Below are 18,639 nucleotides of genomic sequence, written 5' to 3'. Positions count from 1 at the left end.
TCCCACTGAGTTCACTGATCTAAAAAAACAGTGTCTTGGACTTTGCACTGTACCTGATGAGTTATTCAGTTTCTAACATTATTATTTTCAAATCAAGTAAAAGGCTTTAATGGAAACAATCTTGTCTGTGTTTTCTCTTTATCCTCCTCATGTCCGCGAGAGGGCAGGTGACTAAACATTAAAGCACAACAGGCTGGCATTGACTTCCTGTCACTGTGTCCTGGCTGATGGAGCTCAGAATGTACATTAAGCGTGGACCACCTCTTATATGAGTTTGCACTGACATGTAGTCCATGTGTGCCTGATCTGATGAAGTGTTTCAGATCACATTTGGAGCTGATCGGGAAGACACTGGGGACTGAGTGATGTGTCGACCAGCGAGCTGCACGGCCAAAGGAAGGCCAGGACTGCTCTGCTTCTCGTCTCCCCACGAGGCTTCCTGACCCAGAATGATATGAGGCAGAAAGTTTGCTTTCTGGTGCTCCTGAAAAGTTGCAGACATCTCGTCCTACATAGAGGACAGATCATTCATCACTCTGCTCTCCCTCTCTAGCCCCAGTTGTGTCTCCCTCCTCAGTCGCTTTACTTTTTTTTTTTATCAAGTGGTGTTGTCTTCCCTTCGTTGCTGTTGGTGATCACACAAAACACAAATTCCTTTTAAATGACAGTTTTTTACTTGTGATTTTTTTGGTCGCAACAAGAAACAGGAAGTTGTTTACATCATTAACAAGACTACTTTCATCACCGTTTTGTTAATAAGTAATTATAGAGGATTATTAAATTTGCTCAACTGAACATTTAATAATCCTCTATAATTACTTATTAACAAAACGGTGATGAAAGCTTGCTGTGGTGAAAACATGCGTATTTATTTTGTATACAGTGGGGCAGCAACAATGTCATAATCCAAGTTTACTTCCATAACGCTGCAGGCAGGAGCAGAGCAGAGAGCAACAAATAATCAATCATACACACACAGCCTACTCAATAAGGTTGGATGCATTCAGTTCTGTTATATGTGCTCAGCCTCAGGAGTCATTAAAGGCCAAAGCCAAATAAGTAGTTATCTGAGCTGAACTTCCTCATCTATGATGTTTTTTCTTACCCACAATGCTCTGATAGTGAGACTTGTGGGCAACAGACTTTCGAGCCATTTTCGGTTTTAGTTTAGAGGAGGCAATGCAGTGTTCGTGTTAACGTCGCGAGTTACAACAGCATGCAGTCTAATCTTTCATAGTTGTGTGGGAGGCAGATCCTCAGGGGTAAAGTAAGGACTTTATTACGTAAGAGCTTGAGATTTAAATAAAAAGACTGAGAAATAGGACGTATGGCAAAATTTCCGTGTCCACTTGACATTGGCTTGACATTTCTGGGTTTGCACCTTATCTTGTGTCTCTTGACGCCTTTCAGAGATGGAGAGAGGGAGAGAAGAAAAGATGTGGAGAGGCTGGAAGAATAGTGGGACACACTAGTATGGCCCACTTTGCTAACTCTTTGCAGTCTACACTGCCAAGTCAATGTTACACCTATTCCACCTTAAAGCTTTAAATAGCCCACTCTCCCTCAACAGGACGAACAGAGAAACACAGCCTTCAGCACAGTTTGCACCTCCAACGGAACATTTATTTTCCCTGTTGCCTATACATGAAGTCTACATCGTGCTCTATATTCTCTTGTGAACATTCTGCTCTTTTATTTTTATATAGATTCCATTAACATCCAGATAAAACGTGTTCATTAATGAGCCTTATAAGTGTTGGTCGATGGATTTTGATAGAGCTAGGTTTTCCCTTGTTTCCGGTCTTCATGCTAAGCTACAATGTTGCTTCATATTCAATGGACATATTTCTCATCTAACTCTACCCAAAATGCTGAATTATCGCATTTAAATACCATGTTTTCTTATGGCTGAACATTTCCCTTCTTATCATTAAAAACAACACAGTATCATATCAAGAGGCTGTGGATTAAGAGTGGGTATTTGCTCTAACAGAAACATCTTCGCCAGAGAGATACTAACAGTGCTGCTGCTTAAATTAAAGAGTCTTGGCTCTGCGGGTGACTCTAAAAACAGTGTAGCTTCATTATTATTTTATTAGCAAAATTACTATTAAACCAGCCTTGGCATGCTTTTACCAAAAATGACCTATCCACTTTGTACACATTGTGTAAGATCCAGCTGTATTTTTTCATCTGCCTTTTTTTTTGTTTTTTTGTTTTTTTACAGATGGATGCTTTTATTTGTTTTATAAGTTTATTTGCACATATATATCTATATCTATATATATATAGATATCTATATCTATATATATATATCTATATATATATCTATATCTATACATATATATATATATATATATATATATCTATATATATATGTATATATATATATAGACGGCAAACACGTTTTAATCTTGTACAGGAGAGGTTAGACTCCAACAATTATATATATATATATATATATATATATATATATATATATATATATATATATATATATATATATATATATATATATATATATATATATCCCAGGAGCAGATGATTCATCCATATGGATCAACTCCACAAGCTTCTATGTGGATCTTCATCAGGCTCTGTATGCTAAATTTAACAGCTCGACAGCCTATACATCCCACGGGTGGATCGTGTGTGTGTGTGTGTGTGTGTGTGTGTGTGTGTGTGTGTGTGTGTGTGTGTTTGCGTGTTTGCTAGAGGAAGAACAGAAGGAGAGGGTTCCTCGAGCTTTGCATGTGCATCTGTCAGAGAAGAGGAGCCGAAGAATGACGTTTCTAGTGAACACACCAAGTCTCCACTCAGACATCCTGTGTCTGTCATGACTCACAGTTTGCCCGGTATGCAAGTCCCCAGAGGAGAGAGGGGAGCACTGGCACACCTGTGCACGGTCAGCCTGTTAATGGCAGGTTTCATTTTACATTGACTTTTTCACTATAGCAACACAAAACGCTCTCAGCCCAATTTTAACACAAACACATAAACGTTTAATTAAGACTCATTCTGGTGGCATTTATCTGCCTCATTCCTCATGTATGTGTTTGTTCACATCAGCCAACATTTCATTAGTGTCATCAGATGAGATGAGAGGCGCCCTTGTTCATTAGTGCAAACTCTGGATATTTGGATGTGTGTTTGTGAGGAGGTGAGTGAGTGCAGGCATGGAATACATAAGGAATACGGATAATTTTGGATAATTTCTTGTTCTGGACAAACAAAGGTCCAGAACAAGAAATGATCGTACTGCTGCAGGAGCCAAATCAGCCACCTCCTCACCAGCAAAAACCTAGCTCAAACCTCAAAACTACCCCCGCAGCCTACATTAGCCACGTGACCCCCTGCCACACACACACACACACACACACACACACACACACACACACACACGCACGCACACGCACACGCACGCACACGCACACACGCACACACACCTACACACACACACACACACACACACACACACACACACACACACACACACCTAAAGTGGAAAGAAAACCATCTCTTCCCGCGCATACAATGCTATACAGTAATCTAGGTCACGCTCAGCACTGCAGATCTGTATCTACTGTTATAGTTTTCTTTCTGCTCAGTGATCAACAGGTCTGCAGTGATGAACATACACCACCATGTTAATCCTCGGGGAGGAAATGATAAATGACACATGTGGCTGAAACAAATGATGTGTGAGAAGGACAAGTGCACAGTCCAACTCATGTGGAAAATAACAACCGACAGGACCGTGTTTATTAAAAATGGGGCAACTGGGTGCATTGCAAATTCTAAGGCACGGTGTGTGCGCCTGTGCGCGCGCGTGTGTGTGTGTCCGTGTGAGTGAGAGTGTGTAGCAGGTAAACGTCACAGTTTGCAGAGCAAGCTGCGAGCGCGCGCCACACTTCCTCAATCGACGGAATCAGAGAGCGAAAAGACGAGAGGAAGATAAAGAGCAACTTTCGTCGTGCCGCGGTGATAAAGCACAACTTGCAGGAGGAGGTGAGGCTGCTGTTATTATTATTATTTTAGTCGAGGTTTTCACAAGACTTATTTTTTCACAAGAGTTTGTAAAAAAAAAGTTGTTTAAAGACCAAAAAGCGTAACGTTAACGTGCCCCTTCTTCGTATTTTTGGGTCCGTGGGGAAACTAACTGTCACGTCAGCTCGTTCAACAGTGACCGTTGACGCGGAGGGAGCTTATTGTAGTAACAATGTCTACGCCTCTTATGTGGACATTAAAACATTGTAACTACCTAACGTTAACGAGCTGTTCTGATTGAAATGATAATCCCAAACATTTTCTTTTTTTCGGATAGCGTCGTTTAATTAAACTGAAATTGTGCGACGGAATCTGCGACCTGTTTCATGGCGCCAGGGGGTCCACTAAGCAACAAAAAAAGCCTGATTGGTTGTACAGGTGAAGTGTAAGGACGATGCTAACTGACCGATACTGGCTACCACTTTATGCTATGACAGCTCTAAAATGTGTGACACCCATGTCAATGCAATGAGGTCACTTGTAGCTCTATAAACAGCGTGGGGCCATGGTGGCGATATGGAATTCCAGTTTAGGTCACAGAATCTCACGGGTCACGTAATTCGTTGCAACACCAGGAGTGAGGAGGAATGCGGGCAGCAGGTCCTCAGATCAAAGGAAGAGTAGTACCAATATGTGTCATAAAGCAAATCCGGTCGCAAACTGTTGTCTCAGTCACATGAACCACATCTTTTAGAACCAGAAAATCTCGGTGGATGCTGATTCTCTTCAAATGGCTGCTGGTCATACTAGTAGTGTGCAAATTAGGATAACAGCTTCACTGTACTTTGTAAATATTGTGGTGTTTTTGCACAGTTTTTTTAGTTGCAGATCACTGTACAAGCTCCCTCTCTTTTTCTGTATTTTACTTCTTTCTTTCTTCCTGTTACAGCTGAGGGACTGAAAGGGGATACTATCCTCCCTCATTATTTGTCCATGATTTAATAAAGCAAATCATTATTAAATAACTTGGTAGTAATTAGTACACAGTTCAGTCTCCAGCACTCAGGCTTGACATACTTGTAGACACTGCTACAACTGTATTATACACAATACATCCAAAACCTGCATTATAGCTACATATCTTATTGTTTAAGATATGATGTTCAAATACAAGCAACCATGCACAAATACAGAATTTTCTTAAATGTTGTTACATAGCCCGCATTCTAGGTGTAATAATACAATTTAAACAGGGTAATAGCCATGCTTACAAACACACGTTTGTGTTGGTCATAATGCTGGTATCAGGAAGTAGGTAGCATACAAATGAATATTCTGAAGTTAGGTGGAAGTTGGCAAGTTACATTATACATGGGACATAACTACTGAATTTAACAGATGGACGAAATCGAAACTGCACATGAACAATTTGCTAGGTAATCAATCACTACCGACCTCAATAACACAGTGTGCTTGCTATTGATTAACTCCAACCAAAACCCTGACATCACAGCTAACAGCAGCAGTGAGTGAGTGAATATGGTCGGTCATCAATATTCCCTCTTAGTACATACTTTTTTTTCTTCTCCATGGTTTTTCTGTGTTTTACTTTTCTGGTTTCAGAGTGGGCGGTTATGGGTTCAGGATTGTGAATACCATACTAGGCCTACTGCTGTGTGCTGCATGTATTTGGGTTAGCGACATGTTGAGGCCCGCTCTGCCTTTTTAGTACAGGAAAACATCTCCACTGTTGCAGCTGCAACCTCTCAGAAACTACACAGTCAAGAAGACACAGTGACAGGGACAAGTTGTGGTTCCATCTGTAGCACATGGTATGCAACCAGTAAATCATGCATGCAACAGCTAGTGCCCAGCATGTAGGCTGATATTGATCTCTCACCAATATGTCACTATCAACATATATTTTACCTTACATGCACAAGGATGCAGCTAGTGTCCATCATCTTTAATGTAATGAGTTTTTCCAATAATTTCTGTCAGATTGTCTCATAACTGTCAACAAAGTGACAAATGCTCATTACCAGAGATCCAAATTATGTTTAAAACGGTTTAGTTTTTTAGCAGTGGGAAAATCTTAAAGTATTAAATTTGCCAGCACATGTCTTTTCCCAACAATATCGGAAAATAGTTTTTTCACTATTACTTTTTTTCCTTTTTACCTCAAACAATCAGATTTGGAATAAGACAAAAAACACATCCAATGGTCTCATTCAACATGTTTTGTTGACTGAGTTGTAAACATGTTTTCGTCCCTCTTCCGCAGGGTTGTGACTGGGTAGAAATGTCTCAAAATGACATGACAAAGAACCAGTTTACAATGTAACCTTGGTCTTTTCTTTATACACAACATCTATTGTACAGTGCGCGGACCTGTCCTGGAAGAGGGGTTTCTTTTGTTGCTCTTCCTAAGTTTTCTTTACTTTTTTTCCCTGTTTACATTTTGTTTGTGCCTTGCTGACTAAGTCATCTACTGTTTTGTGTGCAGGTGTCTTATTATTTTGTCTCACAGTTTTATGCAGATACCTGTAAAACGTATCTTGATGCTTTACTGGGAACACATAGTACTGCTGCAGAATATGGACCAGTGTGTGTTTATGCAACAAGTGGATACAATAACCAACTATCTGTGTGTGTAACTAATATCATTATAGATAAATCTCAACAGGGTAACACTGTGTTTGTCCATCTCTGAAAGCAGGTGACCTTGGTACCCGGCACAATGGCTCCTTTCTTGAGGATCGCCTTCAACTCGTACGACTTGGGCGTCATGCCTCCTCTGGTTGACCCACCTTTCTGTGCAATCAAGATGAAGGAGGCCTTGACAACTGGTGTGAAACTTTCTAAAATGCTGACACTACCCTTGACTTTTACAGAAGTTGTTATTTCTGTAAAAAAAGAAAGAAGAAGAAGCCACTTTCTTCTTATTTCTTGCGCTTGAAAACATCAAGTTCTTTCTTCCTATTCATAGAACGAGGTAAAACTCTGGTTCAGCGCAAACCCACCATGTACCCAGCCTGGAAGGCCAGTTTCGATGCGCACATCTATGAGGGTCGTGTGCTGGAGGTACTGCTGATGAAGACAGCCGAGGAGCCGCTTGCTGAGGTCACTGTTGGAGTGTCTGTCCTTGCTGAGCGCTGCAAGAAAGCCAATGGGCGTGCTGAGTTCTGGGTAGGACATCACACATTATTATTACATTAGCAATTTCATAGGCAGTTTAAGTGTAACTGCCTGTGTGTGTCTTCATGTGTGCGTGTTCAGGTGGATCTCCATCCTTCTGGGAAAGTGATGATGGCTGTGCAATATTTTCTGGAGGGAGTGGATACAGGTAAAGGAAATACAATGGAAACATTCTCTACTTCCCTCTGTACCAGGGGTGTCAAACTCATTTTGTTAAGGGGCCACATACCTCCCATTTTGATCTTGAGTGGGCTGGACCAGTAAGATCACAGCATAATAACATATACATAATGACAATATTTCTCTAAAAAATTTTCAAAAAATTCAGACATCAGCCCACTGTTTACCTGCTTTGGCTCTCCTCTGCAGATTCCCTCGCAGTTGGGGAATATGTTTAGTAATGTCAGTTCTCCAATCAATTGTGACTGTGGCTTAATGGTTAGCGTGCCTGTCTTCCAATCACAGGATCAATGGTTTGAGCCCGAGCTCAGGTATTTCTTTTCTTTTCTTCTTCTTTTTTTTTTCTGCAATTTTAACAATTATTCCACGGGCCGGACTGGACCCCCCATACAGAGCCGTATGTTTGACACCCCTGCTCTATACTCTGTAATGCATATCATTTTCTGTAGCTGTCTGGTTGCTTTGTTTTTATCGAGTTGAACATTTTTCTATGTTGCTAAAGAGAACAAACAGTATAAGCAAGATATGAGATGACAGCATGAAACAACTCCCTACTACTGTCTGGCTGCTGTTTCCCTGCTCTAGCCAAAGTAGCACTACACACCTTGACCTTGTTTTGCCTAACAGCTGCGAGTCAGGTTTCTCAACTATGAACATATTAAAACCAAGTGTCGCTCTCGCCTCACCAATGAGCACCTACACTTAACTGTCACACAGCTGCATGAAAATATCTCTAGGATTCAAACTACTGGCATATTTTATATATGTTAACGATAGCTATTTATTTTCCATACAAGTGCCGTAAGAGCTCAATGCGACGTATCTAACTTCGAAAATTGACAATAAATGTTGTTTAAATAATATGGAAATGAATATTGTTGATGTTAGGGGGTAGGTAGTTATAGGATGCAATTTAGAAATTATGAGGTTCAGATTTTTGCTGGGAGGAAACTTTAGATGCTTAAAAAAGCTCGATCCCCAGTCCCCCCATAGCTCACACGTCGAAGTGTCCCTGAGCAAGACACCCAACCCCCAGCTGCTCCCTGGGCGCCTCAAAGGGCTGCCCACTGCTGCCTAACCGGGGATGGGTCAAATGCAGAGAAGAATTTCCCCAAGGGGATTAATAAAGTGCATGTTTCTTTTATTTTTTCTTTCTTTTTTCCATTGCAGTGTTGTGAGATGACTGATGTGTTTCTCTGTGTATCTTGAAGACAGTAAGCAGGCTGCCAAGGAGGAAGAGGAGGGTCCTACCCTGAATCGTAGACGAGGGGCCATCAAGCAGGCCAAAATCCACTTCATAAAGAACCACGAGTTCACTGCCACGTTTTTCAGGCAGCCCACTTTCTGCTCCGTGTGCCGAGAATTTGTCTGGTCAGTCTGGCCTTCTCATCAGCCCTATAAAAAAACCTTGAAGGCAACTTAAGGGCAACTCATAAACCCCAGATCAGATAAACTAAAACAGCAGAGAGAAAGATGTAGTTAGATGAAAGCCTTTATTTAGGAACTTCCTGTTATATTATATATATATATTATATAGCTGATATATTATCTAGCTGATATATTATATAGCTGATATGTTTATTACTCTCTGAGTTGGCTAATTTCTCTCAAAGTGAGGAAACAAACTGGTTGCTTGTTAAGTTATTGATAGAATGATTAAGGTACATTTACCCTTTAAGTTGTAATGTCTGTCAGCGTCAATGACAAAGTTTGTTATTTCTTTGGTACAGATGTACTTTGAAGTTAATTTTTTATTTTTATTTTTTATTTTGTATTTGACCTTTATTTAACCAGGTCAAATAAATTGAGAACAGATTCTCATTTACAATGATGGCCTGGCCAAGAGGCGGTATCACAGTCCACACAAGTGACACAAACAGCACAGATACAATACAGTATGACAAACACATGAGAAAAATGGCTAAAAACAACATAGGTAAATGAATACACACTATGTACAAAAAAGGCGGATTACTGGATGTTCTTTGTAAAAACGGAAGAGAGAGAGAGACGTGAGGGCAGTCAACTATGACTTGTTGCAGCTTTTGTTTGAACATGTTGAGAGAGGTGAGAGCTGTTAGTTTGAGCTTGTTCTGTAGTGAGTTCCAGTCATTTGCAGCGGCAAAATAAAAGGAGTTATGACCAAACACAGTATGGACTTTTGGAATGATGAGCCTAATGAAGTCACTGGATCTTAAACGGCGATTGCTGTCAGAAATGTGCAGAAGATTTGAGCGGTAGCGAGGGGTCATTCAGTGTTGTAGCCGCCTGGTGAAGGAGGCCTTGTTTCGATACAGGAAACCCAGTCTAGCTTTGACTTTAGCCAGAAGGTTATTGATGTGTATGTTTAATGAGAGAGATGAGTCCAACCAGAAGCCAAGGTTATTTGTAGGAGCTGACAAACTCCAGCTCCGAGCCATCAGCATTGTAGATCTTGGGAGGGCTGGGGATGATGAGTTTTTTTCCGGTCAAACAGCATACATTTCATTTGGTCTTTTTGGAGTTGAGGAGCAGGTGGAGGTTGTGGAAAGACTGTTGAATGGCGGTGTCATTTTGGTCTCTGGAGAGGAAGTTAGTAGAAAACGGAAGCCCTGATATACAAATCAGCTTGGGTGTACTGCAGCTGTGTATTATCCCTAACCAAGTGATTAATCAGCAAACTATTAACATTCACATGATCAAAGAAGGATACAGTCTGACCCATTTGTGTCACTTTGCCTCCCACAGGGGACTCAACAAGCAAGGCTATAAATGCAGACGTAAGTGTACAAAAATGAAAACTCTCCTGTGCTTTGTGCAAAACTTGAAATATAAAACCAATGCATAAATGGTTTATACTGAAAATATAATCTTCACACTTTTATTTGTGTGGCCAGTTTAGATACTGGCTCAAAGTGTACAAATCATGTTTATCTGTTTATTTTTTTTATCAGAATGCAATGCAGCCATCCACAAGAAATGCAGAGACAAAATCATCGGGAGATGTACCGGTACTGCTGCCAACAGTCGCGATACTGTGGTACGTAACACTTTTTTGTGCAGTACACCATGTACTGAGTGTTCACCTTAAGTCTCACTACTGCTTTAGTGTGTGTTTTTTTCACTCTGTTGTTTGCTGTTGTTCTAAAGTAAACTTTAGTGTGTGTTTTTTTCACTCTGTTGTTTGCTGTTGTTCTAAAGTATCTCTATATAACAGTTTGAAGAATGAGAGACAGAGTTTAATACAAAGACACCAGTCAGGGTCCACATCCAATGATCAGTGATCATCAATATTGATAGATAAAGATGATCAAAGACCAACTGACCTAGATAATGGTGGCATGGAAATAACAAGCACAAACATCGGGTACTAGACTAAAAAGGAACTTTTTATCCAGCATTGTGGTCACTTCTGAGAGTATAAGCAAAAAGAAAAAAAATATTAGACAGGTGCTCAGGCCACTGATTATAATTCCTTGACATCGGGTCATTCATGGAGATGATGAATCTCATTTATCACTGCAGTTCCAGAAGGAGCGCTTTAAAATTGACATGCCACACCGTTTCAAGAACCACAACTACATGAGTCCAACCTTCTGCGACCACTGTGGAAGTCTGCTGTGGGGTCTTGTCAAACAAGGTCTAAAGTGTGAAGGTACAGTGCCGATATAATTGACTAATTTCTGGCGTGTAAATGTTCTTTAATCTTTTATCAAGCATTGTCTTTGTACCGTTTGTAGATTGTGCCATGAATGTCCATCACAAGTGTCAGGATAAAGTAGCCAACCTTTGTGGTATCAACCAGAAACTACTAGCTGAGGCACTCACACAAGTCAGCCAGGTGAGTTTATGCAGACTGTCACAAGTCATTCAATGCACGGTCCTATCAAGTGTCTAGTCAAAGTAACGTCTAAAGAATGCGGAGTATACGTCTGACTCAGGTACCACACCTAATTAAATCATTCCATGGCTCTTTCAGACAATAGATTAGATTAAGTATTCCTTTATTAGTCCTGTATTAGAGAAATTTGCAGGATTTCAGTAGAAAACGGATAAAGTGCAAACAAGAGACCTAGTCAAATTTTAATTAAAAAACAGGTAATATAAATAAACAGTAAAACAGTAATAGAAACAGTAACGAATGCACAATATTATATATATAGACAGAATAAAATGTATTTATATTGCACAGTTGAGGTGATTAAAGTCACCAAAGTGATTGAAGCGTTTATTTTTTTTGTGATCTACTGCGAGCTCAGTTGTATTATGGATATCTCGTTACATTATCACTTACTTAGCCATTAGTATACAGAGATGGGTCTCAAGAAAATAATGGAACTGGATAACGAGAGGATAAACACAACAAAATATAAGCACATGATACATTTGATTACCCTCTTCAGGGTATTCAAATGTGTCAAGTTTTACATGTATCAAGTTTTATATTTGACTTTTTTTTTCAAAAACATTCATATTTACTAAAATGCCATTGTTTTCTATTCTGGTATCGTTAGTCTGAAGGCGAGTCTGAAGTGAGCTTGGTAAGACTTAATTTGGATGTTGTCCAAGTCCAAGGGTGTTAATGAACCTTCAAGTAAAAATAGAACAAACTAGAAAACTGCACTCAGTAGAGTTCATATCTCTGTCAGGTGTGTGTGCTGTAATGTTGGATTAAAATACACACAACCTACAACCTACAATTGGCTGTCCCCCCGTCGAGACTGAAAGTGTATCAGACATGTTTTTCACTTTAACACAACAGACATCCACTCATTTTAATCAATGCAGATGTCTCAGCTTCGTCTCACAGGTGTAACTGTGACTGTACAATACATGTGTAAACATGAGGTTGATGTCCAATAACAAGGAACGGAATAACTGTCTGTGTAAAAGTTATTTTGAGAAAGTGTGAGTCACCAGAACAACCAGAAGTCCTTGTGCATGCAGCCATAACTGGCCACCCAAAATATTATGCCGTTTGCTGCTGCAGAATGTGAGATTAGCCTGACTGTTCCTTGCCTTTCATTTCTTTTTCTTTCTCTATTTCAAAAGAAGTCGTCCACCCGCCGCTCAGATCCAAACCTGTCTGATCTGCCTGATATTGGAATCTACGATGAAGTTAGCAAGCTTTCTGGACTGGATATCAATGGTCAGTCAGTGTTTTTCTGAATGTGCATGTACGTATGTGAACATAATGCTTTCATGTGAGCAGTATAGGCTCTGTATTAATACTGATACTTGCTAAATAATATGCAAACATGCTCAATATTTTTCAATAATTTTATGAATAAGTCATTTCTTGGTAATTGTTTGTCCATTAGATGGATCTCCCTATGGCAGACTGTGGGAGGGAGCCAACTCACAGCCTCAGTCTCGTATCACCCATTTGACCCGCATCAATGTGGACGACTTTGTCTTCCAGAAGGTCTTGGGAAAGGGCAGCTTTGGCAAGGTACAGAGCAACCATTTCTCCTGTGAGACAGCTGTTTTAACCACCCCATCCAAGAGTGAGAGGATAACCAATCAACAACACTCCAGTCAACACTTGTCAACTGTCATATAAACTGGCACACACAGGCCTCATATAGAAATAATGACATAAAATCTAGGTGTTCGATCCAACTATGAACTGTAAACAAGATACAAGTTTAACTTAACCTGAAATTTCAAGCTTCATGTTCTTTATAAGACAGAAAACAATTAAAGTCTCTCTTCTTCTCTTCTTCTTTGCCTCTCAGGTTCTCCTGGCAGAGCTGAAGGGTCGTGGTGAGTACTTTGCAGTGAAGGCTTTGAAGAAAGATGTAGTGCTGATGGATGACGATGTGGAGTGCACTATGGTAGAGAAGAGGGTCTTGGCTTTAGCCTGGGAAAACCCCTTCCTTACACACCTTTACTCCACCTTCCATACCAAGGTAGTCTCATTGATGTTTTTTCCTGCTCTACACCATTAGTTGGAATTATACCCTCAATACTCAAAGTAAAACTTGTCAACAGGAGCATCTGTTCTTTGTGATGGAGTATCTGAACGGAGGAGACCTGATGTTTCATATTCAGGAGAAAGGGCGCTTTGAACTCTACAGAGCCACGTGAGTCACACCTGTAACACAGACATAACAACATCCAGACTTAGTGTAGAAAAAAAAAGCACAACCTGCCAACAATACTTAGTGCTCTCAATTTCCTATAGCTGTACAGGAACTCACACATACAGAATCAATGAGTTAATGGAATAAATGAGCACACGTTTATTCCGCCCATGTCACTCTTTGTCTCTCTCCCATTAAGCGTTCTTTTCGTTTACATGATATACTAAAACCTGATGGACTGGGCCTGGTGTCCATTAGCTCTCTAGCAGACTGGCCTTGTAAGGACTAAGCCACTCTTAGTGCTTGTGTACTGTTTGTATGGGGAGGTATCACTTACTATCACCCACCTCTCAACTCTTCACTCTGTGGGAATCCCTCCAGAATCAAACAATGGCTCACTAGTAAAACAGAATGTTGTGAAGTCTAAAGCTGGCTGGCACCTGCGCCACTGCCAATAAAGTTTTACAATGTCTCACATTTACAGACAAAGATATTTCTTTGCAGGTGTCGTTTGACATAAGCACCATGCTTTTCTGGAGCTCTTTTGATTGTGTCACAGAGTTTGCCCAGTTGGTGAGGAATTTTAGAAAATGTTTCATTATTTTGAGCACCTCAAGGATAGACAGATAACAGTCAGGGATTATATGATGTTATGGTTGTTAAAAAAATATGCAAACTCTATTCTGAAATGTACCTTAAAAGTGAAACAAAGCAGAAAGGTTTGATTCTTGATTCAGATTTAGAGGCCAACAAAGGCACGCACACTAGACTTCAGTGCTTGCATTGTTGTGCAAGGTAGTTTTATGTGTTGAAGAATGTCAAGGTTATCAATCTTTATCTTTGGTATACAATAGACTTTTTAAACATACTGGTTGGTGTGTGTTTAAAAAGAAGGTTATACACTGACAATGTGGTCTGCCGTTACCTTTCCTGTAGTTAAACTGGTGTCTGTGTCCTGGACCTATGAGATGACAGGAGTAATTTCCTGCTTTGCAAACACAGACACCTGATATTGTGTTGGCATCCACTTAAGTTTTCCTCACTCAGTGACTGTATTCAGCCTGGATGGATAATTTACCCTCAGTGAGTGAGAAAAAAAAAGAGAGTCCGATGTTTCTTTATCTCAGAATGCATTCATTTTTAGCAAAAGATGAGTTTTCACATTTGTTTATGGATATATGTTTAAATATAACAAATAAAATAGTTTTTTGCTTCTCAAGTTTTCACTGTGGAATGACAAGTTTTTCCTGCATTTGGTTATGCAATATTTTTCGTTAGGAAGCCATTGAACTGGAGAGTTTCTGATGACCTCTTTGTTCTCCCAGTGTCTAGGGCTAACTTCTTGACCCAGTGGTGTAGAGAGACTAATTCAATGTCTCAATTTTCTCACATAAGGTAGCAGAGCCCAACCTATTTCTTTTACTACTGTATCTAGACTTCTACATTTTGTTCTGTGTTTGTAGTGTTGTTGGTCGAGTAGGTTTAAAGGTGCATATACATATATGTGTGCACTTGCTAACTTGTTCTAAGAGAGCTGTATTTTAAGTGAGAGATGATCAATGGATAACACCTGACAGCCTACTCAGTCCTTGTCAGTTGTTCATTTACATTAAAAGACCAGTCATTGTTTTAGAGCGACAGTCACTCTATCTCTTATCAGGACTTAATCGTTTCACCTGACATAGATGACAAGAGAAGCAGGGCAGAGATAGGCTAATCTTTCGGCTCTCAGGTTTCACATTATGAGAGCGTTATTCACCTGTCTGCTACTCCATACAAATGTACTCATCAATAATTCAGCTCGACACTGAAATGAGTCTGCAGTGTTCAGCTGCCAACTCACGAGTGAGACAGGTACTGAGCAGACCTGTAGTTTTCCACCAGAGATGAGAAGTTCATATCTGTCTGCCTTGTTTGTCTCCCCAGGTTCTACTCTTCTGAGATCATTTGTGGTCTTCAGTTCTTGCATACCAAAGGGATCATCTACAGGTCAGAGCAAAAATATGTATTGCATCTGAATGTACAGTACATATACACTAAATGACCATACTAGTCATTTTTCATGTTTTACTATACTCTCTACATCACAGCTGACCATATTGCGTTATTTTCCTTCCACAAGGTAACTACACAAACACATTCCAAGAGCTATGTGAAAGTGAACTTGTTGTCACTCAAAATTTGCTTGGTTAGATAATCCAATGCATTTTGAATTTTTTTTTTCTGAAAGTGTCAATGTTATTGTGTTTCAATGCAATTGGGAACAGGGAATGTTTAGGAAACTGTGAATGTGTTCATTTATTGCAGTAAAAAGATAACTCTAAAATATGTAATAGTATAGTTGCTTGGAATTGCATAACCATGTGAGAATATAATAACATCTACAGCGTGTATAGTAGATTAACACAACAGTGGATCGATGGATTACCTATCTCAGGCAATTTTCAGATCTCTGCAAGATTTTGATATTTCGAATCGTATTGAAACAAACTGAACACAATGGCTGCCTGGAAATAAAAGGCATGCTTTGTGTGGAGTTTGCACATTCTCCCCGTGGCAGCGTAAGTTCCCTCCGGGTTCTCCGGGTTCCACCCACAGTCCAAAGACGTGCAGCCCAGGTGAATTGGAGACTCAAAAAAAAGAAAGTCTCTATGTGCCTGTCTCTCCTGGCAACCTATCCAGGGTGAACCCGCCTTGGTCCAATGTCAGCTGGGATCGGCTCCAGCGCCCCGTGACACTAAGTAGGATAAGCAGTTTGGATAATGGAATTTAAAATTAATTTATAACCACTTTTGTGGTTCTTAAAAACATTTTGTAACTGTGAGTTATCAGGTTATTTCTAGCTTGAGTGGTGTTATAAGGCAGTAGGCCTTCGAGATTTCACAGTCCAGCTGGCAAAACCTTTTCAGCATTTTTCTTGAGCACATATTTAATCTAAAAGTAGATTTTAAACATGCAAGCATTTAGTGGCATTTTAACTTTATTCTGATAAATACAAAATGATCAGATCAAACCGAATTATTGCAACCTCACAATCTGTTATTATCTTCTAATTCACTCATGCTTACTTCCAATCATGCTGTGATTGTTTTGATTCCAGAGATCTTAAGCTAGACAATGTGATGCTGGATCATGAGGGCCACATAAAGATAGCTGACTTTGGCATGTGCAAGGAGAACGTGTTTGGAGAGAATCGTGCGACAACTTTCTGCGGTACACCTGACTATATCGCTCCAGAGGTAAAGTGTTTCATACTGGCAGTATATACTTGTTCTTGTTTAGAAGTATTCAAATGTAAACTGATTTGCATTTATCATTCTACATACAAACAAGTGACTGTGTCTGTCCAGAATAATTCTTATTTATGATATTGTGGTTCAACTCAGATCCTGCTGGGTCAGAAATACTCATTCTCCGTTGACTGGTGGTCATTTGGGGTGTTGCTGTACGAAATGCTGATTGGTCAGTCGCCTTACCATGGAGATGATGAAGATGAGCTATTTGAGTCCATCCGCATGGATACTCCCCACTACCCTCGCTGGATCAACAAGGAGGCCAAGGATATGCTTGAGCGGGTCAGTACCATGCCTTTTATTCAAAATCAATGTACATTTGTGTAGCTAAAAATTAGCCCCTTTTTTATTTGTTTGTTTCACTGCAGTTGTTTGAGAGAGACCCAATTCGCAGGCTAGGAATCGTGGGTAATATTCGTTTACACCCGTTCTTCAACACCATCAACTGGCAGGCCTTGGAGAGGAGAGAGATTGAACCCCCCTTCAAACCCAAAGTCGTAAGTTATTGAGGATTCAATTATGAAAAAATATGGATCATGTGCGGGGTTTACTTCCATTTATTATCTGTGATTAGCATCTCTGTTTTATTTATTTATTTGTATATATTAATTTTGCTGAATTATGTTTGTTGTCAATTACAGAAAGCCCCGAATGATTGTAGCAACTTTGATCGGGAGTTCCTCAGTGAGAAGCCTCGTCTCTCCTACAGCGATAAGAACTTCATCGACTCCATGGATCAGGCGGCATTCGATGGCTTTTCATTCATCAACCCCAAGATGGAGCAACTTTTAGAAATGTGACTGTTGTGATGACATCCAGACCTGGGTTACATCTCTACTGCTTACGGACAGTTTCCATATTCTGGTACATTCTTAAACTTACAAACGAGTGAGCTGTTCCACAGTCAGTATTTGTGTGACCTTATTTCAAGCAGAAACTATTCTGCTTGGGTACGTGTAGAAACAATAAGTGTAGAAAGGGCCCATGTACTGTACATATTGATGTCATTGTGTTTGTGTGCATGCTGTTATTAGTTTAGGTTGTTAAGGCCAACATGAGTAATAATAATAATAATAATAATAATAGGGAGTGAGGTTGAAAATCCTTACATTCCACTTGATGTCACCGCTAGTCATCTGCAGCCATTTTGTGTCCCTTTTTGTATAAAAAGTATGAAGAGGTAAAGAAACCTATAGGAATACATTATACTGTATACTTCAAATGTGTGTGCATGAGTTGACTGCACGTACAGAAATCTCAGACCAACATAAACCTACCTTTAAAATATAGATAAATACTGAATGTTATCTGTCTTTTTAACCATAATTATTTAATTTTGATGAATCATGTCTTGCTGACAAAGAAGAACTTGTGGTGATTGACGCTCCAGTGCCATGTAAAGAACTATTTCTAAGAGAGAAGCAGCTCGTCTCAGCTGAAATGAAAGATCCTGTCTGTGTACAGGGGATGCAGTCGATGCAAAAGGTCAAGTAAACGCTGGTACTGAAATGTTGTAAATAGACAATGTGTATGTATAATGTTGTAACATGTATATTGGTTAGCAAAGGATGTACTTTTTTTACTGTCTCCATCTTTTACATCTGATTAAAAAAACATCAACTCCCAAGTGGGATGTGCTATTTTTAAAAACATGTGCAGTTTACATTGTTCCCATACTATGTTCTCAAAAACCAGAGGAAACTTCAGAGGGTTTAGTAGTCAGATCAGGGTTTATCTATGGTGCAAGGTGATAAGTAACTAATAAAAGCTTGTTTACGTTGTATTTTAGTATTTCCATATGAATGTTCATTTTGGTATCATTTGTAGCAATGCATTGTTCTGTTGTAAGGATTTCAATTGTCTTACTTTCCATAGATAAACAAAACAAAAGACAGCTTTGCTCATTTAAGATAAAT

General features: G+C 39.7%; 1 protein-coding gene across 1 annotated transcript; it reads left to right on the top strand.

The window, feature by feature from the left end:
* Positions 1-3,931: 3,931 nt before the first annotated feature.
* Positions 3,932-18,409, top strand: prkcda (protein kinase C, delta a). Its single transcript, XM_079218080.1, has 18 exons — positions 3,932-4,008; positions 6,707-6,836; positions 6,977-7,176; positions 7,267-7,333; positions 8,577-8,736; positions 10,093-10,124; positions 10,299-10,384; positions 10,870-10,999; positions 11,085-11,185; positions 12,397-12,493; positions 12,666-12,796; positions 13,083-13,256; positions 13,339-13,430; positions 15,357-15,419; positions 16,531-16,669; positions 16,817-17,005; positions 17,092-17,220; positions 17,365-18,409. The coding sequence occupies exons 2-18, from the start codon at positions 6,728-6,730 to the stop codon at positions 17,521-17,523; spliced, it is 2,058 nt and encodes a 685-aa protein (XP_079074206.1). The 5' UTR covers positions 3,932-4,008; positions 6,707-6,727; the 3' UTR covers positions 17,524-18,409.
* Positions 18,410-18,639: the final 230 nt, after the last annotated feature.

This window comes from Taurulus bubalis (genome assembly GCF_910589615.1).
Source record: "Taurulus bubalis genome assembly, chromosome: 5".
NCBI classification, from domain to species: domain Eukaryota; kingdom Metazoa; phylum Chordata; class Actinopteri; order Perciformes; family Cottidae; genus Taurulus; species Taurulus bubalis.
This window is presented reverse-complemented; position numbering and strand designations above follow the sequence as displayed.

Bases quoted from the DNA above. Each gene is read 5' to 3' on its own strand.
- prkcda (XM_079218080.1), top strand. From the start codon at position 6,728: ATGGCTCCTTTCTTGAGGATCGCCTTCAACTCGTACGACTTGGGCGTC. The intron at 13,431-15,356 runs GTGAGTCACACC...TTGTCTCCCCAG, and splicing joins TTTGAACTCTACAGAGCCAC to GTTCTACTCTTCTGAGATCA. The intron at 17,006-17,091 runs GTCAGTACCATG...GTTTCACTGCAG, and splicing joins CCAAGGATATGCTTGAGCGG to TTGTTTGAGAGAGACCCAAT.